This window comes from Lepidochelys olivacea (assembly GCF_965140295.1).
Source record: "Lepidochelys olivacea isolate rLepOli2 genome assembly, chromosome: 2".
Lineage (NCBI taxonomy): Eukaryota > Metazoa > Chordata > Testudines > Cheloniidae > Lepidochelys > Lepidochelys olivacea.
This window is the reverse complement of record NC_140412.1, coordinates 144,977,505-145,004,356: the sequence shown is the minus strand read 5'-3', so window position 1 is coordinate 145,004,356 and position 26,852 is coordinate 144,977,505. Positions and strand designations below refer to the sequence as shown.

Here is a 26,852-nt window from a genome sequence, read left to right as displayed (position 1 = left end):
GCCATCCTGGGTCAGAACAAAGGTCCATCCAGCCCAGTATCCTGTCTACTGACAGTGGCCAATGCCTGGTGCCTCAGAGGGAGTGAACCTACCAGGTAATAATCTAGTGATCTCTCTCCTGCCATCCATCTCTACCCTCCAACAAACAAAGGCTAGGGACACCATTCCTTACCCATCCTGGCTAATAGCCATTAATGGACTTAACCTACATGAATTTATCCAGTTCTCTTTTAAACCCGTTATAGTCCTAGCCTTCACAACCACCTCAGGCAAGGAGTTCCACAGGTTGACTGTGTTCCGTGTGAAGAACTTCTTTTTATTTATTTTAAACCTGCTGCCCATTAATTTCATTTGATGGCCCCTAGTTCTTATATTATGGGAACAAGTAAATAACTTTTCCTTATTTACTTTCTCCACACCACTTATGATTTTATATACCTCTAACATATCCCCCCTTAGTTGCCTCTTTTCCAAGCTGAAAAGTCCTAGCTTCTTTAATCTCTCCTCAGATGGGACCAGTTCCAAACCCCTAATCATTTTAGTTGCCCTTTTCTGTACCTTTTCTAATGCCACTATATCTTTTTTGAGATGAGGGGAGAACATCTGTACGCAGTATTCAAGACATGGGCATACCATGGATTTATATAAGGGCAATAAGATATTCTCCATCTTATTCTCTATCACAAGACGTGGGCATACCATGGATTTATATAAGGGCAATAAGATATTCTCCATCTTATTCTCTATCCCTTTTGTAATGATTCCTAACATCCTGTTTGCTTTTTTGACTGCCGCTGCACGCTGCGTGGACGTCTTCAGAGAACTATCCATGATGACTCCAAAAGCTTTCTCCTGATTTGTTGTAGCTAAATTTGCCCCCATCATATTGTATGTATAGCTGGCGTTATTTTTTCCAATGTGCATTACTTCACATTTATCCACATGAAATTTCATTTGCCATTTTTTTGCCCAATCACTTCGTTTTGTGAGATCTTTTTGAAGTTCTTCACAAAGAAAGCTCCCTTAACCCTATGCCGAATGGTCCAGCTTGGAGGAGATTTATCAGGGCAGCCAAGCACTATAGACAAGCAAATTTGGAGATTACACAAGACTTGTAAGAGCCATACTGAAACTGATGTGGAGGACAGATGTACCAGCAGCCAGCCAAAAAGTGATGCTAAGGGGAGCTGTACTAGTAACTACTGTGTCTTGTATTACAATACAGATGCATTGGAAGAAATAAACAACTTGTTCTGAATACTAGGTGTCCACCATGTTGGGCAGAGCTAGGAGTCTCTCTCCAGCTGCTCAGCATTTAACCCCCTACCCCAGCATACTCAGAATGGCGTCACCAGCAGAGACTTTAAACTAAAGCTTTAAGTTTTATTTCCCTTCATTATCAAATCCTGTAGCCACTGTTCACATTTTTCACTTCCACATCCCCTTTCTGAGCTGCTTGTTTTCTCCCCACATCCCAGTCATCCACTACAGCCCCTTTCACTACCCTCACTCAAGATGTCAGCACCACAGGGAATAAAAAAAAAAACAACACAGAAAGACATCGCATGTCAAGTATGTTTATTGTAGCAGCAGGGATGCAAAGAAGAAAAAAAAACAATAGAAAAGGTACATTGGATCACAGTTTTATTTTTGCCCTCAGCTTTTAGTAAAGTTCTTGAAAGGCCCATGCTTTCATGAAGTAAATGGCCCAAGTCAGGCTACAGAGACATTTCAAAATGCATAGAGATTCTACTGCATTTGGGTTCAGAACAATTACTGCAGAGTTCTATTCATTTTGCAATGTACTTTATGCTGATCTTTAGATGTCATCAAAGAACATAAGGCAAAGATAGTGTTCTGTTTTAGCACTCACATTGCAAGGCAAATCAGCTCTCTCAGGACTGTCCATCTAGCCAGCATTTCCCTTTCACTCCCACATTAGCTGAGGTTACATCATCCTGGTAAATAGCAGCACATTACATCTTCCTGGTTTGCCTTTTTGAAAAAGGCCCATTTATATCTCTTGGGGATTTGCATCAAAGTAATATCGTTCAACGTAAGGACAACTTGCTTGGGGTGCACATGCAATTACTAATCTGCAACCTGCTCCCCCACATACAACACACACCACAGCCCCCCATCCACTTAGAATCTTCACAGCCACCCAGCCACCCGCCTTTGTTACAGGAGGCCTATACAAGAAGGAAGTAATTTGGAAAACATCTTACCATCTCAAAGCAAACCCCAGAGTGAGAAGAAAAGATGGGAATGGTATTCCAAAACTGTGGGGAAACAACCATTTTATCCCCTTTGAATTTATCCCAGCAGAAGGCCAGGAAGGCAGAGTTGTGGGGGATAGTGTCAGAGGGAATCTTTCATCTCTAGAATGCCTTCTATTGTCCATTAGCCATGCTGCATGGATTTTCTCAGCCTAGCATCCCCTTCAGTTATCCTAGTGCCACAACAGTGTGTCAATGTACGTGGCCTAGCCTTCTGGCTACATCACTGATCAGTCCATTCCCCTTCTGGCAGTTAACAGAAATTCAGAAAATTGGAAACACAAAATCTAATGTCACTCAAGCCCATCTCCTGGCCTCTATCTGGTGCTTGCCATTCTTCGTTTCCTGTATTCTTGATAGCCATTTCTGCTCTTGGCCTGAGGGAAAGGTAGAGGAACCCAGGCCCATCTTTGCCTCTGGGTTCCAACCCAGGGTCCTGTTTAGATGGCTAACGACCATTCCTTCAATCTCTCTGCCATTGCCCCTGTGCTACTCCTACCTTTTCTTTACTGATTGTCATCTTCTCAAGGTCTGCACACTCTGCTGCCCTCACCCTGACTTTATGGTTCCTCATAGATTCTCTTGGGACTAGCTATGGAAGTGTTTCCTAAAGGTCAGTATCAGCTCTTCCCTGTGGCAGTTGGATTGTACTGCTAGCAGTTCTCTGACCCTTGCCTTAAACAATCAGTATCTCTCTCCATTAAACAGGAGATCTTCAGCCCTCTTTCTGGAGCTGGGGATGTATCCCAGGCCTCTTTGCCCTAGAGTAATCTGTCTTTCTCTCCTTCATGCAGGAGTTCCCCTCAGTTCTCTTTCTAGAGCTGGGGTTTGTGTCTCCAGGCTCTTGTCTTAGCTTAGGAAGTTGCGAAGCTTTTGCCAGCTCCCTTCAGCTGAACACTCTTCCCAGTTAGTCTTCCAAACTGGGTTCACTAGACCACCCTTCCCCTGTTAGCATCTGTCTGTCTGCAGTGACAGATGAGGCAGCCTTTATGCTGCTTCCCTTCTCCCAACTCTTTCCGCATTGGCTGGGTGAAAGGGGAGCCTGGCCTTCCCTTCTCTGCAAGGTTTCAGGCCCTGAAAGGTACAGTCTCCAGATCCCTTCCCCAATCACCATTCATTCCAGGACCCTGAGGTCTCTCTATATATATCTGTTGGACCTTTCCGAACCCTTAAAGGGCCAAGTCAGATGGCGGGTTGGGGTTGACCACTAGGCCTCATTGCCCTCAATGGCAGACTACCCTGTCACAGATGGTTCATAGAGTATTCTTAAAGGAGCAAAATGGAGTACATGGCCCTGAAATTGAACATGATGCAGACAACACAGCAGTGGCGTAACTAGGATAGGAAAACTGGCTGGGCCTTGGCTTTCAGGTGGGCAGACAATGACAGGGGTGCCACCTCCCCCCACAGATGGGGAATACGGTTTTGTGAGTTCCGGGGCCAGGACAAGTGGGGATCTGTCCCAACCCCTTTCACCTGCAGTCCCCTCTCTGCGGTCCTGCTGGGGAAATGGGGTCAAGGCGTGGGGGCTTGCCCCATCCCCCCGCCTGGCACTCCTGCCAGGGAGTGGTGTTGGGACACAGGGGATGGCCCATGCCGCCCGCCCAGAACTTCTGCCAGGGAGCGGGGTCGGGGTGTGGGGCAAGTACCTTAAATTGGCAAAACAAAGTGGTGTGGATGGAGTTCTCTTTGATATAGTTCAATCACTGCATTTAGAGCGAACAAACTGACGTGATCTAACAGCCCTGTGTACCCACGGCCTAAATCAAGAGTGGCCTCTGCTCCATATGCTCTAAAACTAGCTGTTTCAAAAAGCAATTACTTCAAGTGTCAATAAATTGTTTCTCTGAACTTTGTTCTCTTGTGCTATTTGACCAGTTTATGCGTGGGTAGTTGAGGCTCCTCACATTATTATAATTTTTGTTAGATTTTGCTACCTCTTTGATCTTTTTCAACATTGTGCTCTCAAATGCCTTTTCTGAATGCAGAGGTTGGAAGTATAGCCTTACTAATATATTTACAGTTTGAACCTGTATCCATATAGAGTCAACTGTGTAGTCCCCTTCATGCAGAATTTTTAATTTGTTAGACTCTATGAAATCCTTTAGATACAGTGCTACCTCCGCATCTGTTTTTTCTGCATAGTTTGCACCCAGACATTACAATACCCAGTATTTGTCACTCTACTATGTATAATACCTATTATTACCAAAGTCCTTGTACATATTATTGACCTATTTTTGCTTTTGAAATTCTTGAAATATTTGAATATAAAGAGTTATAAATGTTTATTAGATGCCAGTTTCCATGGACTGTGTCAGGCTACAGTGCAAGAACATATTTCTCAGACCCACTTATTATTGTGTATTTATTATGAAAAAAAAAATAATAAAATAGTAACAGAAATAAACAAAAACAGTGTTTCATGACAGTTATAGGTAGTGCAGGTAGCAATGCCCATAGCTAAGGCTGCAGTCACTTTCCATTATAAGATCCCATTTTCAGTTGTTTGCTTATAACTTAGTAAAACTTAAATTGCTGGGGCTGAAATTTGCCATGTCAGCTGTCTGCCTAAGACTGAATTTTGGGGGGGGAAAAGTTTCAGCTAAAATGGTTGTATCACTTCTGAGAATAAAGTTAGAGACAAAAATATGTTGTTTTGCTCAGATTAGAAAAAATTTTACAATGGTTTTATCAAGAAGTTCTACTGCTCCCATGGTTTGAGGCAGAGACTTGAAATTTGGCAGCAGGGATTACCTCCCTGGTGACAGGGATGTACCTTGTGATATCCCTGTGTAAATCTGCCCCAAATTGGTCAAGAAAACAAAAACCTCAGTTTGCACATGCTTAGTAGAGGTCGACAGATAATTTTTCTGCAGATTCCATCCCCTCATTGGTCTTAGTGCTGACCAGACTGCACGCACCATCCCACAAAATATCTGAGCATGCTCCATCCCAGAGCTACAGGGGCTGAGCAGAACTTTCCCTGCAGTTGCTTCTCCTGTCTGACAGGGACTACTGGGGTGCTGGTCCAGGAATTCATAGAATCATAGAGTTAGAAGGAACTGCAAAGGTCATCCAGTCTAACTGCCTGCCAAGATGCAGGATTTCATAGAATCATAGAATATTAGGGTTGGAAGAGACCTCAGGAGGTCATCTAGTCCAATCCCCTGCTCAAAGCAGGACCAACACAAACTAAATCATCCCAGCCAAGGCTTTGTCAATCCGGGCCTTAAAAACCTTTGATTTGTTGTGTCTAAACCATCTAAGACAGGTGGTTAATTGAGAGCAGGGAGACTGTCTTATGTGTTCTCAATTCTCCCTTAGCTATCACCCAGGCAGCAAGGAAAAGGAAGTTTATCTCCTTGTCTGGAATGCCCAGGCAGAGAAATTGTTGGCAGGGAAGAGATGCAGAGCAGCAGGGGACAGATGCAGCAGGTATAGGAGCCTGTGGTGGGAGAGGGAGAAGAGAAGGAGCCAGAAAAGGGTGCAGGAGCCAGGGATGGGAGAAGACAGGAGCAGAGGAGGGAGGGGGAGAGAAGCAGGGAAGAAACCAGAGTGGGGAGGATAGGAGTAGGGGGAAAGAGGCAGGAATTAGGCAGGGGAAATGGAGAGGAGGCAGGGAGATAGCAGCAGGGTGAAGAGAGGGGTAGGATCCAGGGAGAGGGGGACAGGAACAGATGTGGGGGACAGGAGCCAGAGGAGTAGAAGCAGAAAGTGGGGGGTGAGGGGTGGGCAGTGATTGTATGAACAGGAGCTGGGAAGGGGGAATAGGAGTAGAAGGGGATAGGGATTCTGGGGACACAGGAGCATACAAGTCTGTAGTCGCTACAATATCCTGCCTATAATAGGGTGGCTTGCCTGTTAAAGGCTACAGGCCTAGGGCCAGCCAACCCTAGTTATGCAAGAGACACACCTGAGCAGGGATTAACTGATTCCCCTGTAAAGAGCAGCAGGAAGCTGCAGAGATGGGATAAACTCAGGGAGACCAGGGTGAAGTACAGAGGCTTCTGGGAGTAAGTAAGCTCCTACTGAAAAAGCTGGGATTTAGGAGTGAGACAACAGGCAAGTAAGACTGTAACTGGGAAAGACCTAGGAGTGGGTAAATGGATGGACTTGATCAGACTTGATTTTGAAATATTCTGTCAATAAAACCCAACCCCAAGTAGGGGTGGCATTGTACTTTGTGTGCAGTTTATTTAAGGAGCCGCTTGAAGGGAGAAAACGGAGGTAGGCTGCCTGTAGAGCAACCTTAAGCCTGAAGGGGGTTCTGAGAAGGCTGTTTGCCCTATGACACTCTCTATAGAACCTGGAACTGAATCCATTATTCCTAAGTCTCAATGTTCCTTTGCTGTCTAGCAAATAGCTGTGAAACCCACTGGCAAAGTACACGTCTCCATTCCCCTCTAGTAGCATGTCCACAGAGAAGACAGTTTCTACAGCTGTCAGTTACTCCCTTTGCTCCTTTCTCATCTTGCAATTCCCGACTCATTTACCTCATACCTTCCAACTTCTGCAAAATATGAAGCAGGGATCCTACACACAACAGCCTCCTTCACTACATAACCCTCATTCAGCTCCAGAGTAGCTCCAACCTCTGTACTGAGTGAGGTAGGGGTCCTGTGGAAAAAACAGCTTGTGATCATGAATGCATCATAATGAATATGCACAAGATGGTCAATTAAGTCTGCAAAATTGCATGAAATTAGTATAATGAGGAACTAGTTGGTCCAATCATTCAAATCGCTCTGGATCAAACTAGAAACAAATGACCTCATTGCCATAATAGTAAAATTGTTTTGTGGAATGTACCCCAGGGCCATATTTTCTCCTCTGATTAAATGTGGTATGATTTAATTGGGGATTGGTCCTGCTTTGAGCAGGAGGTTGGACTAGATGACCTCCTGAGGTCCCTTCCAACCCTGATATTCTATGATTCTATGGTAGAAAGTAGAAAGTAGTGAAAACCCCACTAAAATTAATCAGAATCATTTGGGGGAGAGCATATGCAAACCAGCATCCTCCTCCTACCCTTTCCTCCAATCAGATGGACATGATCTAGCCCTTACAAATATGTTAAAATATATCAGAGCCACAAAAACTATTTTGGATGGTGACAGTAATTCTATATACATGTGCAGGGACTGCCATCCTTTGTACAGCTCCTACTGTACTGTATATGCTAACTGAATCACATAACTACTACAATAAATACATTATACAGAAATATTTTAGGGCGCATTATGTATCAGCAACAGACTACCCTGTGGACCAAGTGGCATGTGTGTTACTGACATTTGCTATTAGAGTGTGATAATAAAGTTAATGTGTCAAAGTGTTCACTGCAACTGGAGCTACTGGAGCTGCTGCACTTTTAGCTCAGGGAGTAGCTACTTTATAAAGTCAAGTTTATTACCTCGAATTCCGGTGCCTTACATTATTATTGCATGAATAGGCCGGTATCAGATTTTTACTCTGTATGTGTATGCCACGGCCTTCTACCGTAGTATTATGTTGGACCTTATATAACAGTTGTCTCTGCTGTTCTCCACGTCCTTCTGAAAAAGAAAACAGAGGACGGTCTAAATGTATTCAGAAAAATCCACACATTTATACATGTGGACAGAGCTCGAATTGAGAGAGGGGTGAACACGAGGTAGTGCCTCGATGTCTTCCCTTTCCTTGATGTTCTTATATGTACTGCATATATGGTAGGCACTGGCAGTGACACCAGTTGTAAGTATGTTGAAACATAGTAAATCAGTCTGTCAGGTAGTCCTTAGAGTTTTCAAGGTCTGTGTTTGTACCTTTGTAGTCATGTTTGTACCTTTCATCCAAGACTAATAACGGGCTTTTTCATGATGTCCGCTCTTCTTATTTTTAATTTTAATCTATTTTAAAACTGACTTAAAAGTCATGCGATCTGTTTCCCGGAGAGCATGTGTATGATAGAAGCATTAATTGAGATGCACAACTAAAATTGTGATTCAATTTCCTATTTTGTTAGGATTAGCCAAGACTTCCAACAAAAGAAAGACGGTTAAATTACAAAGATGAAATGTCAGTGACTTCATTGCCCTAATTAAATTCTTATTGTGATAAAAATGAAGACATGATTTAAAAAAGACGAGTCAATCTTCAGAAAAGCAACTCAGTGAAACAAATCTGCCCTCCCCTATTTAGGAATCATTTTAAGACAATTTTTAAAGTATCTCCCTCTTGTGCTGAGCGAGCCTGAGAGGTTTTGCAGCGCGTGCAGCAGTTAGTCAATTTAAAATAGTCTTGTGACAAGTGTCACAACGTGAAGAGTCCAAAAGATATAACTCTCCTTCCCTTCTTGCAGGAGTGGAGACACAGGGGGGGGGGGGGGGCAGGGAGATTTTTCTGATCAACGCTGCACTTTGCCCAACACTGTGACACGGCTCTGTGTCTTGCGTTGTCTCTTTTGCCTTCAGCATCTCCTCTTCCCCGCAGCTCTCTTCCGCCTTTCTCAGTTATATTTTACGGGAAGGACAAATTCAAACACGACGCTGACTGAAGTGAATCTGTTCCGCCTTCTCTCCCAAGGATGCTAATTAGGTACCGTCGGGGACGCTCAATCTCCACTGCTGAGGGCGAGGACTGGGTGGGAGCCTGAACTCATTCACACATTCGCCAACTCTCTCTACACAGAACCCTGGCCTGAGCCGACGTTTTAACTGTCCCCAGCCTCCTCTCTCCCCTTTGCCCCTTGCACTGCGGGCTAGCAATCTTTGCAGAGAGGGGCGGGGAGGGCAGCCGCTGCCCCCAGACAGACCGCGACGGGCGAGCGTACTGGGAGGGAGGCGAAGCCGCTGCGGGAGAGCAGATGCGCTAGTCCTTTGGGGAGCCCGCCGCCCGAAGCTGGAGCTGGGGCGGCGGGAGAGGAGCAGCCCCTGGCTGTGCCGGGGCTGGTGGGAGCGGGGCGGGAGCGCACGGCCAGCCTCGGGGCCCCCCGCGACGCTTGCTGCGGGCACCGCCCCTCCGCGAGGAGGAGCTGCTCCGCCACCCCTGCTCAGGCGGAGCCGGGCAGGGCATGTGCAGCGGGGGTGGTGCCTGCTGCTGCTGAGCCACACCGAGCTGCGAGCCAAGCGGCGGCCGGCGCACCATGCTGCTCCTCTCGGTGGCCAGCGCAGGGCTGCGCCCCGCTCCCGAGCCCGCCCGCCCGCCGCCGCGGCGCTGAGGGGAACCTGCTTCGGCCGGGCTGAGCGGCCGCGCCGGCCACCAGCGCGGGGCACTGGGCCGCTCGGATGTGGCAAGAAGCGATGATGAGGCGCCGCCGCTATGTGCTGGAGCGGGCAGAGCAGGCGGCCGACGGGGGCTGCGGGGTGAGCGGCGAGCAGCCCCGCTCCCGGGACTGGCTCTACGAGTCCTACTACTGCATGAGCCAGCAGCACCCGCTCCTCGTCTTCCTGCTGCTCATCGTGATGGGCGCCTGCCTGGCGCTGCTCGCCGTCTTCTTCGCTTCGGGGCTGGTAAGCGACCTGCTCCCGCTCCTGCCTTTCCCCTTCCCCTTCCCCACGGCTGCCCGGCAGGCCCCCTCCCCTCCCACCGCCCTGCCTGCCTGCGGGTCCTTGTTATCTAACTTGGTGGCCGCGTTCCGCTCTGCAGAGCAGGCAGCGAAGGCGGCAGATGCGGTGCTAAAGAAAGTTGCGTTGACCAGGGGTGTCGCGGTCCAGCAGCTCGGTGGGCAGGGGTCCGGGGCTCGTTTGGCTCCCCACAGCCCTTCCCCCGCCGCAAACTTCGCTGCTTCTTGTTGTGGTCTTAAAACGAGTTGGAGCAGCGGCAGTCAGAAGTCTGGGCTCGTATTTAATGGATCTAAAGCTGCTTCGACAAAGCACCGAGTTTAATTCGCTTAATTCATTGGCTCTGCTTTCTTCCCGCTGGCAGATTAGCCATACTGATCTTCATTTAGTGGCAGGGTTTAAATCTGCAAAAACCTTTAGTCCCCAGCAGCATTTTAAAACAACCCATTTTATGGCATTGAAGAAAGGCAGTGGAGCTTTCCCCTCTTCTTTGTAGTCACAACGTTTTCAGAGACTGACCCAGTTTCTAGACAGAGGTTCTGCTGCAGAGTGAAGCCTTTAATTTTTAGGAGAATGAAAGTTTCTTGTGCTAGCTACCCTTCCTGCATGCTAACTGCAGAGCTTCCAGGAGCTGAGAAATAAAATGTCACAACAGCAGATCTCAACCTTACCAGTTGATGGTTTCACTCAAAAATCGGGGGATCTGTGCCCTTGAATTGAAGAGAAAGGAAAAGCTGCAGAGGGCAGTAAAATTCCTAATCCTTATGGCGTCTTTCCACATTCCATGTTCAGGTTGTCACAATGTATACGAAGCACCAGTGCTTTCAGATTTTAAATAAAAGAATGGGAATTTCTGGTTTTCAGTTTGAATGTTTTATCTGAATGGTCTATTGAAATGTATTGGCTGTAGTTAGCCTCCAAGAGAGAATGAAGTTGAACATATTTGTATCTCCTCTATTAGAAGCTCAAGAAGGATATTGCATATTTAAACAATAGGTGAGCCCTGTAGGCACTTCTTTCCTTACCTACCAGGTGCGAACACCCGCATTCATGGCATCTGAAGACTTCTCTCTTGACAACTGGTGCAAAGTGTTTTTGGTGGGCTCAGACTTGGTAAAGAAGCACAATGCAGTCTGGTGTTGTTTGTTTTAAGGTCAGGATCCCAAGCTGTCAAATGGAGGATAGATACAAAACAATAGGAACATAAAACTAGTAGCAGCAGAAGTGGCTAGTGGTCCAGCAGGCTAGTGCACTAGTGTTTCACTTCAGGAACCCTGTGTTCAAACCACAGATTAAATTGATGATCTCATTCGAGGTTGTTAAAGACATTTTTGCATGGTTAAATGTGCTTAACAATCAGTGCTCAAGAGACCCAGGACTGGAGAAGCAGGTGTCTGTGTTGGATGCCAACATTAAGATGTGCTTGCATAGCTAAGAGTGCAGAGTACCTGCCTGGTGGTTGCTTGGGTTAAGACAGTACCACCAGGACCTCACAGTCATTATCACTACAAAAAAAAATTTAAATAAAAACCAGCATTCATTTCTCTGATTCACTGTGTAATTCACAACTTGTTATAACAGGCTGTACATGCTCTGTTTCATAACTCAATTTCTGAAGTAAATCTTTACAATAGTGGTGTAAGAGCAGGTCTAAACTGAAAGACTATTGAGAGTTATGGAAACAGAGCTGTATAAGTTGGCAAAGTCTTGCCACGAGTTACAACCTCAGAAACACTCTGAATTTTATAGTACAGTCTGTCGTTGGAATTCCAGACATACCACAGAGAAAAAAAACCCCTGCTTTTAGAATTTTTTTCTAATGTTTCATTTTCTGGTGGTTGACAATGAAGAGTGAGTGAGGATAGAAAAAGGATTCTTTTTTGAAGTTTTCAGTTGTGAGATGGAAGTGATTTCATTTTCAAGACGGAGTGAAAGTTTGCCATTGGAGACTGCAGCCACTGGATATTGGACAAAATTCTTTGGATCATTGCCTAGATTTCCACCTAAAAATGTCTTCTTAGAATAATCTTGCCTTGAATTATTCACAGCCAAGGAATTTTTGAAGGTTTAAATCTGTTTCTCTTATATCTGATTTAGAATTTACATCTTCCTTCCCTAGCTTTAGGACCATAATCATTTTTTGCAGATAGCAAGATGAAGGGTCTGGGCAATATATAAAGTTATTCATATCTGATCTGGAAAAGCCATTCTGGAATACTACCAGCTGTGACTTTATTTTGCACATAGAGTATGTGGTGGTTTTGTGTACAATATTTAATTAGGTCAGACAGTAAAAGAGTAGAAATGAAGTCATCTTTCAGTCCAAGGCAATACTATTTCTAAACAGTTATGTACCATATTTTGAAATTAAGGAAAATCTTTAACAGTCACACCTTTGGGTTTCTTATTATGCAGTTAAAATTCTTTCAGAATAATCTTAAATGCATTGTGAAAACAAATTCCAGTTTGACATTTCACAACATATTTGATTCATTTTCTTATTTTTACTTCCAATTTGAGAAGTGAACTCTAGAATCAGTCATCTGTTAGGTAAAGGGAATAACACAAATTATTAAGTATTTTTATATTTCAGGCTTTCCCTAAGAAAATTTCAGGCTGACAGTCATAAGATGACTACTTTTTTTGCTTTTATTTAGTATTTGTATTTGTTTTGTTAAAATAGATTGCCATGCCTACTTGATTGCTGATATATTTCATGTATGTCTCAGACTTCATCATTCTTTTTTGATAATACGTTCTCAACTATTTCCAAAATATGGCTAGCCTTACAGGGAAATGTTGCACTTAGTCATTTATTTTGTCACAATACCAGTTATAAGATGAAAAATTCATAGAAGCGTTACCAGAATTATATTAAAGAAGCTGGTTTGAATTTCAAATTGCCATTTGAAATCTAATTCTGTTAACTGTGCAGTACACAGATTTTTAGTTTAATGGTTTCTTTGGAGATTGTGTTCTATATCATAAGAATACTGTATTTTTAACCTTTGAAACTAAAGTTTAGAACCTCTTACATATTAAATATACAATTCCTGGGATAGTGGTGGATGAACAGTCAAAGCTAGAAACTCTAAATGATACTGTACATTTTTTTTCCTGCTCTGTGTCAGCCTTTTAAATGTCCTTCTATCACATAGCTCCTTTTGCTTCTCTGCACTTGACATAAAATATATAATAAATCAAACACTGGGGAAACAGGTCAGGCTTCCATCTTTGGCAGCTGCTTGAAAAGTTGGAGAGCAAATTCCTTATTCCCAGATCACTAAGAGCCTTCCAGTACTAAGAAAGCAGTGCCAGATGTCAGTGTTATTTTCAGTAGCTACTTACTTTCTTGTTGCTTCCATGTTCCATATATATGGAGCAGGAGGAACCCATTTCCCCCCCCTCCTTTTTAGTATAAAAAAACGACTTTCTATTGCCAGCAATACACTGAATAATTCTGTCCATATGTATGTTATAATCCCAATTTGTAGGAATAAAAAAGAATTGGTTAATTTTGGGTCTGAAGGCCATTGAAATGTAAAATTGTGAAGGAGTGTTTCTGAAATATCTACAGTTGTGACATTCTGTTCCTTATATAACTAAATGAAGATTTTGTGGGGGTCACTTTTGGAAGTGAGATGTTCCATATATATATAAATGTTTAACCTTAAAGTTACTATTTAAAGAGCATATATATTTGGATAGCTGCTTTATTAACCACAATATGGTACAAGTAACATGTGACATGGTAGAAGTAACCATGTGAAGTAACAGTGAAATCCACTGACCTGTTAGATTGGTGACATCTATTTTAAACAGTAGAGTATCATGTGCACTGTGTATAGCTGTGTGGCTGAAGTTTGCTCATATTCCAGCTACCAGCATTCGGCTTAGTTTTTCTTTAAATAAGGGAAAAAAATCATATGCTGGTGCTTCATTATTATAGAGGCAGAATCTGGGTCTGATCCTAGAGTCCTTAATGAAGTAAAAATCCCTTTGATTTGAAATCAGTTTGATTCACAGGCACAAAAGAGGGCAGAATGTGTCTTTAAGAATCTTTTCTGTGATAAGAATAACTGTATTCTATAACTTTTCATTCCAATTTGTAGTTTCTCATGACACATTTGAAACACTATTCAGTAATCACTGTTCTCTGTTAAATAATTTGAATGTTATTTAGTTATACTGACTTCAAGTTTCTGGACCAATTCTTGAAAAATATAAAGTTTTAAAATAATTATCCAGCAATAGTATGGGTCTATTACCCTTCTCATTAAAAATAATTAAAAAAATAAGCACCATTTTCCTCTCCCTCATATTAAATTTGTTATGTACTCTGTCTCAAATTTTGTGATCCTTAACAAGTCAAACAGTTCCTGAAGTCAGCAAGACCTTTGCTTGATCAGGAACTGCATTTGGTTCTATATCAGGAACAAAATTATAGGAGAAAACTACCTTTTAGTAGCTGATTTGAAAGTGGGAGTCAAAGTGCAGAGTTATCATTACATTATTTAATGGTTCAAGACTTGGATATTCATCACTTCAGTGGTCCTGACTTCAGTTGGGCTGCATGGATATAAAAAAGCACATATTTGACCTTTGATGTGTATACCCAGTGCTGTTGCTCTGAAAACCATAACTTTAACTCTTGTGACTATCATTGATATTTTAACTGCATAAGAATGTTGCATTAATGTAGCTTTTTTTGCACTAAATTTGTTATTGTATAATAACACTTAAAATGGAAACAATATGCTTCAGTAAGTATACTTCAAAAATGTATTTACATGTACCTGAATATTTGTATTTCAAATATATTAAACATCAGATGAACTTATTTGCAGATCTTATTTAACCAAAGGATAGGTACAGTACTTGCTTTCATGCACTTCTCTGCTAATGTGCCTTAACCTCTTTTTTAGAGGAAATACTTCACGGGGTGAAAATATAGTTAATTGTTTCTGCCCATATAGTCCCTGGCTTCTCTTCTGTGAGTGCCACCCAGCAGCAATTGTAAAGTTAGCTTTTCTGATGTGGACGCCAGTCTACTAGGAGTTGGACTGAGACCACTAACTCATTTCCCATAGGCAATTAAACATTCTCAGATGGGAGCTACTACTGTTGATTACTGCCCTGCTGGGCTGGATTTCAAATGGTGCCATATAAGCGAAAGACTTTGCATTCAATTTCCAATCCCCCAAACCCCATCCAGTCCGTTGGAACAAAAAAGGTGAATTAATATGCGCTGACAGATTTTATTTTTCATATACCATTAACAAAGTCAAGTGATGCAAATCAAAGAAGAATTCCAGATACTGCAAGCTGCCAAAAACGTGACATTTATAGAATGAAAAAGGAAAAAGCAGGAAGAATGGATTTATAACTGGAGTCAGAACAGCTCAGACTGGGTGTCTGGGGATTGCCAAAGCCGTCATTAAGCAAGGATCACTTACACCAGCACATAGGGTGTGATTCAGATCTCTTACACCATTTTAATGGTGGTGTAATGACATTGACTCCCAGGGGGTTACTTCTGCTTTATAGTGGTATATGTGTGATAGAGTCAGGCATAAAAACAGTTTACAAAAATCACCCTGAGTCTTGTATAACATAGGGTCAAACCACATTCCTCCAGCATCAAAACTATTGTCTCTGTTGAATCCAAAAGAGTTGCACTGGAGCTGAATTTGACCTATTCTTTAGATGGAAAACAAAATGCTATAAAAATGATTATGTAATTTTAAAAATAGGGGTATTTTAATGCAGTCATGTATTTTCTGGAAAACCTTCTATCTTTGGAATTTATCCAATATTAAATAATAATTTATCACATGCTGAAAAGTGAATATGGGAAAGGGCATCTTATTCAGTAGATCTGTTTTCTCTGAGTATCCAGAGTTATATCAGCTCACTTTAGTGACAAAAATATATTTTTCTGCTTTTTACTACTCTCAACTCTGCAGAGCCAAGAGTGCTAAGATTCAGTGAGCTTAGTGTTCTGTTCCAGTTTGTGCATCATGAATGTAGTTGTTTACTGGATTCCAAATAATTTACACCTTTGCCATTCCATGGGTGGCAAAAGTCTCACTGAGGGACTAATTTGTGCTGAAGACCCCTTTATTACTGTAATGATGATGATACGTGGTGGGAAATAATAACCCAGTTTGGCTTCCAGATTCCAAGCTAAACTTGCTTGGCTGGAAGTTAGAAAAAAGTTTTTTAAATGGTCACATTTGATACAAGAATAATTGAATCATTGAGGGATGATAATCCTTGAGCCCTAAAGTACTATTTTTGTTACAAGAAGAAAAGGAGTACTTGTGGCACCTTAGAGACTAACAAATTTATTTGATCATAAGCTTTCATGAGCTACAGCTCACTTCATCGGATGCATTCCATGGAAAATTTTCCGATGAAGTGAGCTGTAGCTCATGAAAGCTTATGCTCAAATAAATTGGTTAGTCTCTAAGGTGCCACAAGTACTCCTTTTCTTTTTGCGAATACAAACTAACATGGCTGCTACTCTGAAACCTATTTTTGTTACAGTTGCTTTTCTGAATAGAGCCACACTTTAACAATATATATGTGAAGACTAATGTACTTTGCTATTTTGTTTGAAGAAGCATTTCAAAATTCTCCTTTTGCTTTTACATTTAAAGTTAGAAAACTTTTCATAATATTCAGCTACGGACATAGTAAGCTATTCAAGTTAGTTCAGCTTGAGTGTGCACAAGATTGATAAAACGATTCAGACCCCAGCAGTAGTCTGCTACACATAGACTGGAGGCAAATTACATTAGCAGTACAGAATAAACCATAAAGTGCCAAAGGATTAAAATAGCCCATGGAAACATTTGCTAAAATTGAAAATATTAAGCTTCCATTATTTTATGGAGACACTTCATTAAAATGTATGATTCATCATAAGAGAGTTCAGTGTTGTACAGTAGTTCTGTTGTTTAAAATGTAACCTGAGGTCATGCCATTTATTAGACAAAGAAATAATTGTGTAAAGGATGACAAAAGCTGTAGCTTCTTGAAAAGACCCCAGAGAGTGATTCTTCAGTTTCCACCTGAGATAACAGGCATATTGCATAAAAGCTCAGAATTCTGTCCAGAAAGTGGTAGACATTTAATTTGTTCAGTAATTAAAAGACAGCAAGGGAGAAAACGTTTAGAAAGATAAAGAGCTGATCAAAGAAGAACCATATACTGTAGGCTAAGCCATTATGTTGGAAGGCACCATGCTGTCAGTTTAATTCCATTACCTTCAGTGTACTTTAATCTGAGACCAATGATAGAAAAGGCAAAAATATGTTCCTTTGCCCTTTTCTAAAGAAATGTGATGTTCAGGTTTTCAAGATTTCATCTCTTTGCACTTGTCTGCTGATTTCAGCTTACTGATCATGTTAATGTTTGTAACTTTGTAATCAGTGTTGTGCCAGTTTTAAATGTTCAGCCTTTGAATTTATGTCACTGATCATCCGTAATTCCAGTGAAGCGATAAGAAAATGTTATGGTTAAAAGGGGTTTCTTTAGAAAAAAATCCCAACCTAGTGATTTGTGTGTGTGTGTGTGTGTGTTTGTGTGTGTTTTCTATGCTGTTTCATTCTTTTGAGCTTCTTTGACTCTGACATATACTTACACAAGCATATTTGAAAGGTTTTGGATATTAAAAACAGGAGCCATATCCTAAGGTGGTATAAATTGGTGTAACTTCTTTGAATCAATTATGTTTTCATTTACACAAACTGAGGATCTGTCCCATTATGTTCTAAGGCTTCTTGTTCTCCCTATTTGGACACAGTCTGTCTAGGAGCATAGTTAATGTATTGAATCAATTTTCATTGGCTGTTGAAAAGAGGGAAATGGGTGGAATTTTGAATTGCTAAGGATGCCTGGTTTGCCAATAATCTATAAACAAATGATTGAATATACTGAAATAATGAAAACAGGTATTTTCAGTATTGTTCTTATCATTGAACTGTAGCCTCAATCTTTTAAGTCACTGTTTCTCTTCATTGTTAGTTTAATTCAATAGCAGTCTGTTCATCTTTAAGGTTAGCAACATCACTTTCTATGAGACACAAAACATGCAACTTAATGTTAACATGTAGTAATCTAGGGAAACTAGACCCTTTAGAATATAATAGTGTTCTGGGCTCAGATCCGTGCAATCCCAGAGTAGAAATGCAGAAGTGAAAAAACTCAGCTGAAATTCCTTTTTGTATGGCTTTGTCTAACCTTCCTTTGGTTAAGACAGTAAAAAATAAATGCAGTGAGGTAACAAAGTGACAAAGTTGACTCCAATTTGCTATTGACTTTAATGCAGTGACAAAGTTCCTCCTCTACCTTGATGGGTCTTGCGCTTAGTGGCAGATTTGCTCGCCTCGGAGATTCACGGCAGCCCTTAGTTTGGCCGTTTTCGTGAACCCACAGTCCAGGTCAACTTCTCCTGTGTCTGACCAGGAGTTGGGGGTTTGGGGGGAATCTGCGCCCGCCCTCTACTCCGGGTTCCAGCCCAGGGCCCTGTGGAATGCAGCTGTCTAGAGTGCCTCCTGGAACAGCTGTGCGACAGCTACAACTCCCTGGGCTACTTCCCCATGGCCTCCTCCCAACACCTTCTTTATCCTCACCATAGGACCTTCCTCCTCCTGATAATGCTTGTACTCCTCAGTCCGCCAACAGTAGGCATTCTCAGTCTCAGCTCATAACGCCTCTTGCTCCCAGCTCCTCACACACACACACCACAAACTGAAGTGAGCTCCTTTTTAAACCCAGGTGCCCTTAATTGATTCTAGCAGCTTCTTGATTGGCTGCAAGTGTTCTAATCAGCCTGTCTGTCTTAATTGTCTCCAGAAGGTTCCTGATTGTTCTGGAACCTTCCCTGTTATCTTGCCCAGGGAAAGGGGACCTACTTAACCTGGGGCTAATATATCTGCCTTCTGTCACTCTCCTGTAGCCATCTGGCCTGACCCTGTCACAATACATCATTAAGATCAGGAATGCAGATGCACAAAACTCAGGAGATTCAAAGATAGAGTTCAGCAATTGTAACTCTGCTACATTACCTGTATGTAATATTTCGTCATTGTGATTACAGCATGTGTGATTACATTTGTGTTTATATTTGACCCTACTGCTGCAAACATGTATACACATGCTTAACTTTAAGCAGCAGTCTTCTCTGTCTTCCAAAACACTACTCAGGTACTTAAAGGTAAACATATGCATAAAAGTGTATGTGCAATGTGCCAAGGTTTCATGGTGGGATATAAAAACCATAACTTGAAATTTACTGATATTAGTTCTGTTTAAGTTCTAATTGTTAATGTTGAATTCACTATTTTTGAGATACCTTTTTAAATTAAAAGGTAAAAATAAAAACAGGAGAAAAGTTAGCTTCTGCACATTACAGTCCCACTTCTCATCCCACTGAAGTCAGAGTTTTGCTATTGACTTTAATGGGCACAGGAGCATGGGTCATTTCAAAAAGCAGAAAGGAAAAGTAGAAACAAAAAGCTGTTGCTACAATTACATGTCTGTAGTCACAGTCAAATAAGTGTATATTTTGAACATGCTAACTTTAAAGGTGGGTAAGATAAGTGTCATAAACCATCCCAGTGTTTTAAAAAGGAATATGTTGGGCTCCAGAAGGTGTGGGGTCCTCTTTCTTCGCTACCCTGATGGTTTCCAGGGTACTGTACACTAAGAGTTGCAAAGCATCTGAGTGTTAGAAATGTGAATGATATATGCAATGATGATCACATACTACAAACAAAAAAGGTGATTTTGGGTAGAGGGGGAAGGGAAGGACTTGCCAGAGACTTTGTGAAGATGCTAAGGATCTCTGCAGATATTCAGTGTTTTGTTGAATTATTAAGGGGAAGGAAGGGAAGGAGGATGTACTGCACCTGCAGAATATATTTTCAATCTTATCTAACTTCATTGTTAGTCAGACAATTTTTGATCAAACAAAAGAAAATGTGCACATCCCATTGAGAGCTATTATATGACATGCCAAGTTCTAAAGTTTAAAAACAAAGCCAGTTTTAAGTTATCAGAGCAGAAAAAAAAATCAACAAAATTCAACAACAACAATCATACTTACACATCTCAAAATCGGCCAAATGGAATTTTTCATGTTATCCAGAAGAATTCATCTTTGGGATGAGAAACAAATATGAAAAATTTCAGCCTAAAGGGTAATTTTCTGGAAGGTTTAAGCATTTGAAAAATAAGCTCTTGGGGCCTGACTCCACAGCTCTTGCTCACGCTACTGATCCCATTACAGTCTGGACTGCTTGTATAAGTGAGTAACTGTGTGTTTAAGGATTGCAGGATCAGGTCTTTACAGTGCTAGTGCCTCTAACCATAAGTACTGTGGAGCTAATACAATGGTATAAAACAATTAATTTTATTTTAGTATAATGTTAAAGTGATTTGTCTTGAAAGTTATAAAGTCATGTAGTAACAATTGATTACTTATTTTTGGTTCTGCAAATAATTTTAAGTATTGCTTAGTTTAAATAAATTTCATTGTAGATTGGATATGATTGAAACCTGATCCACATGTAACTGATTTTGCCAAGCTCTGGGATTCCATTAACTACTAAATTTCCAGTGATATGGCTTAAGAAACTAAGCTCAGTCTATGCATATGAAACATTTAGTTAAGTAATTGATATAGCTTTCAATACAACAAAACCTCCAGAGAAGTGTGAATAATACATTCCTATTTTACTCACACATTCTTTGCTGCTATTCTGGACTAGGTAATAAGGAGTTAAGCCCAAAATTTAAAAAGATGTTTAAGCATTGCTCCGCTCAGCACTGCAAGCCTAAATGGTTTAGATGGCTAAGTCCCACTTCAGTGTGTACAATGATTTTCCTGATTCTACTTTGTAATAATCATTTCCTCCATTTATCATAGGGTGCACATTGCAATAGTATAGTTAATAGTTTTTGTATTATGTAAATAGTCCCAAATGTGATATTAAAAGTGAAAAAAATAGTTCTGTATATTCATCGTGCCTTTGTAAGATTCAAACTCAATGGGCTACCAATTTAGAACAATTGATTGTTTAATCAAATATTTGTGAGAAAGACATGTTTTAGTTGTGAGCCCAAGTTCTTTAAATTTTAACTTCCTTTTCACTTCTCTCTCTTTCCAGGAAATTGATGATCATGTGGCATTTTTAATAACCGTTCCAACAGCCCTAGCAATCTTCTTTGCCATATTTATCCTTGTCTGCATAGAATCTGTGTTTAAGAAGCTGCTCCGTATTTTCTCTTTGGTGGTGTGGGTGTGTCTTGTTGCCATGGGATATCTCTTCATGTGTTTTGGAGGTATCATGTGTCCCTGGGACCAGGTAAGGTTTTTTTTTTTAATTTGTTTTTCTTTATGATATTTGAGTCAGATCCTGAGAATCCTTTCATATACAAGTATTCTCATTCCTGTCAGTGGGATAGCTCATGTGAAATACTTGCATAAGTAAGGGTTTGCAGGCTCAGACTCTACATAAATGTATTTCTATCTGCAACATGAAAAAAATTAGCTTGTGCCCTCTTTTTGCTCTTAATACTGTAGAAAGAAGGTCTGAAATATTTCTTTTCTTTTTGCCTGCTTGTTTAGATATTGAACATTCTGTTTTTGCTATCATGAAATATTCTGTGGTGACTGGAAAACTAGTGCAATTGTGGTATCAGAAGAGTAAAGTGACCAAAAGCAGAGTTATGGAGAGGGAAAGGGAGTTTTAGTCAGACTGTTCAAAACTTTGGTTTTTGTTAACACGTGTTCAATTCCAATAAATTACAACTCCAACCCATTGAAGAAAAGATGTATTTGTTAAAGATTCAACATTCCCATCCCTTCAGTTAAGATTAAGCTTCAGAGGGGTAGCTGTGTTAGTCTGGATCTGTAAAAGCGGCAAAGAGTCCTGTGGCACCTTATAGACTAACAGACGTCTTGGAGCATGAGCCACGAAAGCTCATGCTCCAATACGTAAATTAAGATTGAAGAGCTTGCAGTACAAATGTTCTGAGTGCTCCAAAAGATCATCCACAAAACCCAAACTTTCTGGATACCCCCAATATTTCTAAGATAATAAAGTAGGGAGGGAAAAAATACTTTGCTCCACAACCTTCTAGGCCTTCTCTATAGGTCTTAAAGAAGCAAGATAGGGCACAAGCCCAATTAAAAACCCAAAAACCCAAAACAAAAACCTCAAGCCCACTTAGCAGATCATCTTTACATGCCACCACCTCTAACATCATAAGTTTATTTATCATATATAAAAAAAGAGGTGCTTCTTCTGATTAGTGAAGGTGTTTTTGGAAGGTCATTGAATGTGAACCCTAATCTATAATTAGTTTATTCATAACAATAACGATTAAGCAACACATGAAATTCTGTAGCACGGAACAAATAAGAGGAAAAAAGAATCTGGTTGTATTGAATAATGTCCTTGTATCCTTTAACTGACAGATTAAGTTATTTGAAAAAGCAAGTAAATGAGTATTAGAATTCCTCTTAAGTAACTTATTCCAGAGAACTAATTCTCTTCTGCTTTCAGTATAGGCTTGGAAAATGAGCAAAGCGTGACCAATATAATTATTAAATCTAATATTACAAACTAAAAAAACACACCCCCCCCCAACATGCTCTGCTATTGGTACTTGCTAAGGAGCGCAGTATTAAGTCTCTCAATTAATGTAAGAACTGAACAAGGTGAATCAGAAGATAATAGACTCAGCATGTTGCTTTATAAATTAGATAGATAAAAATGTATCTAGGAGAACAAAAACAACTGTGATATATAAATGATTGAAAACTAACGTCCATATCACCCCTAGACTTCTGTGATTGGAGAAGCTAATGGCCAGAAAAATCTCTCCTGGGAGGTATGAAGGTGGGGAACATTATTTCTGCCTCTGTGGGATCTTACTGATGCGCCTCACTGAAGCTCTTTAGGTTCAGTTAAGCTCCGTGACATCAGCCGCTGCCAAGTCTCTGGACTTCCATGCAGAAATCTGATTGTGAATTAATGCTGTTTCAAGAGCATTAAGCCTTGCTAGGAACCCCCTTAATGGCAGCTATAGCACAGCCTCAGAAGTACTATGCCATGGTGCAGCAGCAGCAATGCATAGAGGCAGCCCCTCCATGGAAGTGGGACCCTAGTATCTGATTAGAAGAAAACTATGGGGTTGGGAGGCTGCACCTCCTGTTTTCTTTGCAGCACCCCAGTACTTCCTCACAGAGGGGAGGATTTGAGCAACATAAAGTAAATCTTATGGAGTCTTCTGCCTTGTCCCATGCCAGTGTCATTCCCATGAATATCACTGCAGGATTGCATGACCTACCCCTGTCAAAATGCCCATTAAATTCAGTTGGCACAGAACTGATACCTAAATTGGTAAATCTACTGTGATTTATTTGTTATATTTCTGATACTTATTAATAATCCACTGTATTATAGAGTTATAGTTCACAACTTTTATTTTCTTGCTTTCCCCCCCATTGAATTGTCTTATTGGGATCCAGGAAGTGCCATCCGCCCACTGCTAAAGGATCTCCCCCCAGCCTAAGAGAGGGGTCCACAGGACCTGGAAAACCAAATAATTATGGGGGACAACTAATAAACAACAGGGACAGGAGTGCGGTCAAAGGGTCAAATGAAGGGAACCAGACGGAGACACCAAGCAGAGAACCCCAGACAGCCCCCACTGCTCCTCGAAGGCATCAAGGAGTCAGTGGTCGCTGCCCAGAGGAACTCTGCCCGGAGGCGTGAATGGACAGAGGATCGGAATTGGGCCCCACAGTCACAGGAGACTCCATCAGCCAACCTCCTCACCCTGGTTTTATAGATGGCCACTTTAGCCAGGGCCAGGAGGAGGTTGACCAGGAGGTCCCGTGACTTAGCGGGGCCAAGGACAGGGAGTACATAGATAAGGAGGTGAGGGGAAAAGTGCAACCAAAATCTTAACAAAATATTTGTGAGGAGCCGGAATAGGGGCTGCAGCCTGGCGTACTCCAGGTATATTTGCGCCAGGGTTACCCTCACACCGCAAAAGGGGCAGGTGTCTGGGAGTAGAGTAAACCGCGCCAAGTACACGCCCGTGCTCATGGCCCCGTGAAGGAGCCGCCAAATAATATCCCTGGTGGCCCTCGGGACCAGGGTGGAATATAGGCCAGCCCACTGGGGCCTCTCACCCTCTAAAGGTGGCAGGAGGTCCCGCCACTTCGTGTCAGGGCGGGGCATGAGGGTAAGGATGTGAAGGGTGTGGAGCACGAGCGTGTATAGATGTTTCCTTGGCGCGGTCTGGAAACGGACCGGGTGCAGCTCATGTATCCAGCTCACGGTGAAGAGGCGGGGGAGGGGGGGGCCGGGTGTCGGTTGGGTCCACGGGGCAGGGGCCCGATGAAAAGATCCGGACGGCCTGGGATGGAGGGTGGGCGGGACGTGCCCTCTCTCAGGACCCGGTCCAGGTAAACCCAAGCAGTGGGCAGCAAGGTGGCCCTCAGCTCCTGAAGTAGCCACCGGGGAGTATGAGGTCTGGAGAGCCTCATGCGCTGAGTGAGTGTCAGGGGATCCAGCCGGTCTCCCTGGTCGTAGTCCAGGAGGTCTCCGACTCTGGTGACTTCTGCCAGGACCAACCTCTGGCTCCCCCATTGAATTGTAACAGGGATTTTATCATGTATATTAAGTTTTCCTTTTGCAAATTTTTGTAGACTGAAAGTTTGGTAGAATCTTTAACATTTTAGTGATATATATGGTGGCTTCTAATCCTTTAAGATAAACAGTAACTTCAAAAAGCACTCTGCCTTATTACTTAGGCCCTGATCCTGCAAACACTTAGGCACATGCTAAACTTTAAACACATGAGCAGTCCCTTTGAAACTGTTGACTTAGGCTTAAAATTGAGCATTTATGTAATTAATTTTAGGTCTGCGGCCTTCCTCTCTGTAAGTGAGAATTAGGATTCAGGGATTCGCTGTCAAAGGACCTGTAGTAGAACAAATAAATTTACTGTTCACTGTGTTATTAACTGATTGGCACTGTAGGCCCAGGCAAAAGCGTTCTGTTATAAAAAGGAAGGTATGAATTGGTTGGAGTGAGAAGAAGTCTCTTCTAGATAACGGAGAGTCCATACCTTTGTGATCTCTAGGCTGGATTACTCAAACATTCATTATTTCATACTGTTCCTCTAAACAACTCACACATTGCAGTTATTGCAGAAGATAGGAATAAGAATACAGGGGCCACCCTTAAAAAATTGCAGTTTTTCATTTGAGTGGGTAAGGTCACCTTAGTATCTGCAGCAGTCATTTTAACTTCCTTTAGTGAGGCAAAGATTCACCGGTTCAGCACCTCCTGCTGGTCATCTTGGAATTAGCTCTTTTTGCAGTTTACGGAGCACCCTCTGCAGGCCGATATCTTACCTGCCGCTGGCCCCAAGTCCCTCCCAGACCCCGGTGCCCTTGCCTCAGTGGCTACTTCCAGTCATCATCTAGCCCCCTTTCCCTGGGGCAGACTGCAGTCTGTAATGGCCACTCATCACTGGCAAGGAGGTTAGGACATGCTGCCTTTGCCTATCCTATTTTCCTATGATTATTCCCTTCCCTCCCCTCTCCTCCCCCTCCCCCCCCCCGTTCCTCAGATGTTCTTGTCAACTGCTGGAAATGGCCCACCTTGATTATCACTACAAAAGGTCCCCCCCCCGCCCCGCTCTCCTGCTGGTAATAGCTCGCCTTACCTGATCACTCTCATTACAGTGTGTATAGTAACACCCATTGTTTCATGTTCTCTATATAAATCTCCCCGATGTATTTTCCACTGAATGCATCCGATGAAGTGAGCTGTAGCTCACGAAAGCTTATGCTCAGATAAATTTGTTAGTCTCTAAGGTGCCACAAGTACTCCTTTTCTTTTTGCGGATACAGACTAACATGGCTGCTATTCTGAAACCTGTCAGATATTTTTAAGTACATCAGAAGTGGGAAGTCTGCCAAATGATCAGTGGGACTACTGGACTATTGAGGCAATAAAGGAGCACTCAAGGAAGACAAGGCCATTGAGGAGAAGCTAAATGAATTCTTTGCATTGATCTTCACAGCAGAGTATCTGAGGGAGATTCCCACACCTGAGAAACTGTCCCAGCTTGAGGTGTCAGTAGAGGAGGTTTTGAAACAAATGGATACATTATACAGTAATAAATCACCAGGACCAGATGGCTTTCATCCAAGAGTTCTAAAGGAACTCAAATATAAAATTTCAGAATTGCTAACTGTGGTATGTAACCTATCACCTAAATCAGCCTATGTACCAGATGATTCTGGGATAGCTAATCATAGAATCATAGAAGTGTAGGACTGGGAGGGATATTGAGAGGTCATCGTGTCCAGTCCCCTGCATTCAAGGCAGGACTGTGTAATAACTAGACCTTTACTGACAGGTGTTTGTCTAACCTGTTCTTAAAAAACCTCCAGTGACTGAGATTCTACAGTCTCCCTAAGCAGTTGGTTCCAGTGCTTAAATACCCTGACAATTAAGAAGTTTTTCCTAATGTCCAACCTAAACCTCCCTTCTGCAATTTCTTGTCATATTCTCAGAAGCTAATGAGAACAATTTTTGCCCTTCTCCTTGTAACAACCTCTTATGTACTTGAAAACTGTTATCATGTTCCCCCTCAGTCTTCTCTTCTCTAAACTAAACAAACCCCATTTTTTCAGTCTTTCCTCATAGGTAATGTTTTCTAGATCTTTAATCATTTTTGTTGCTCTTCTCTGGACTTTCTCCAATTTGGCACCCAGACCTGGACACATTTCTACAGTTGAGGCCTTATCAGTACGGAGTAGAGTGGAAGAATTACTTTTCATATCTTGCTTACGGCACTTCTGCTAATACATCCCAGAACGATGTTTAGTTTTTTTACAACAGCGTTACAATGTTGACTCATATTTAGCTTGTGATCCACTATGACCCCCAGATCCCTCTCCGCAGTACTCTTTCCTAGGCAGTGATTT

At 42.0% G+C, this 26,852-nt stretch overlaps 1 protein-coding gene across 3 annotated transcripts in view; it reads left to right on the top strand.

The window, feature by feature from the left end:
• Positions 1-9,184: 9,184 nt before the first annotated feature.
• ADCY2 (adenylate cyclase 2) overlaps positions 9,185-26,852 on the top strand; it is a 430,319-nt gene continuing 412,651 nt past the window's right edge. For 2 of the 3 annotated variants that reach the window (XM_084619394.1, XM_084619392.1), the window contains exons 1-2: positions 9,185-9,772; positions 21,001-21,198. In XM_084619394.1, the coding sequence (XP_084475520.1) occupies positions 9,548-9,772; positions 21,001-21,198 (423 nt within the window). In that variant the 5' untranslated portion in view covers positions 9,185-9,547. The remainder of the gene's footprint in view (positions 9,773-21,000; positions 21,199-26,852) is intronic. The other variant, XM_084619393.1, reaches the window with a different exon arrangement.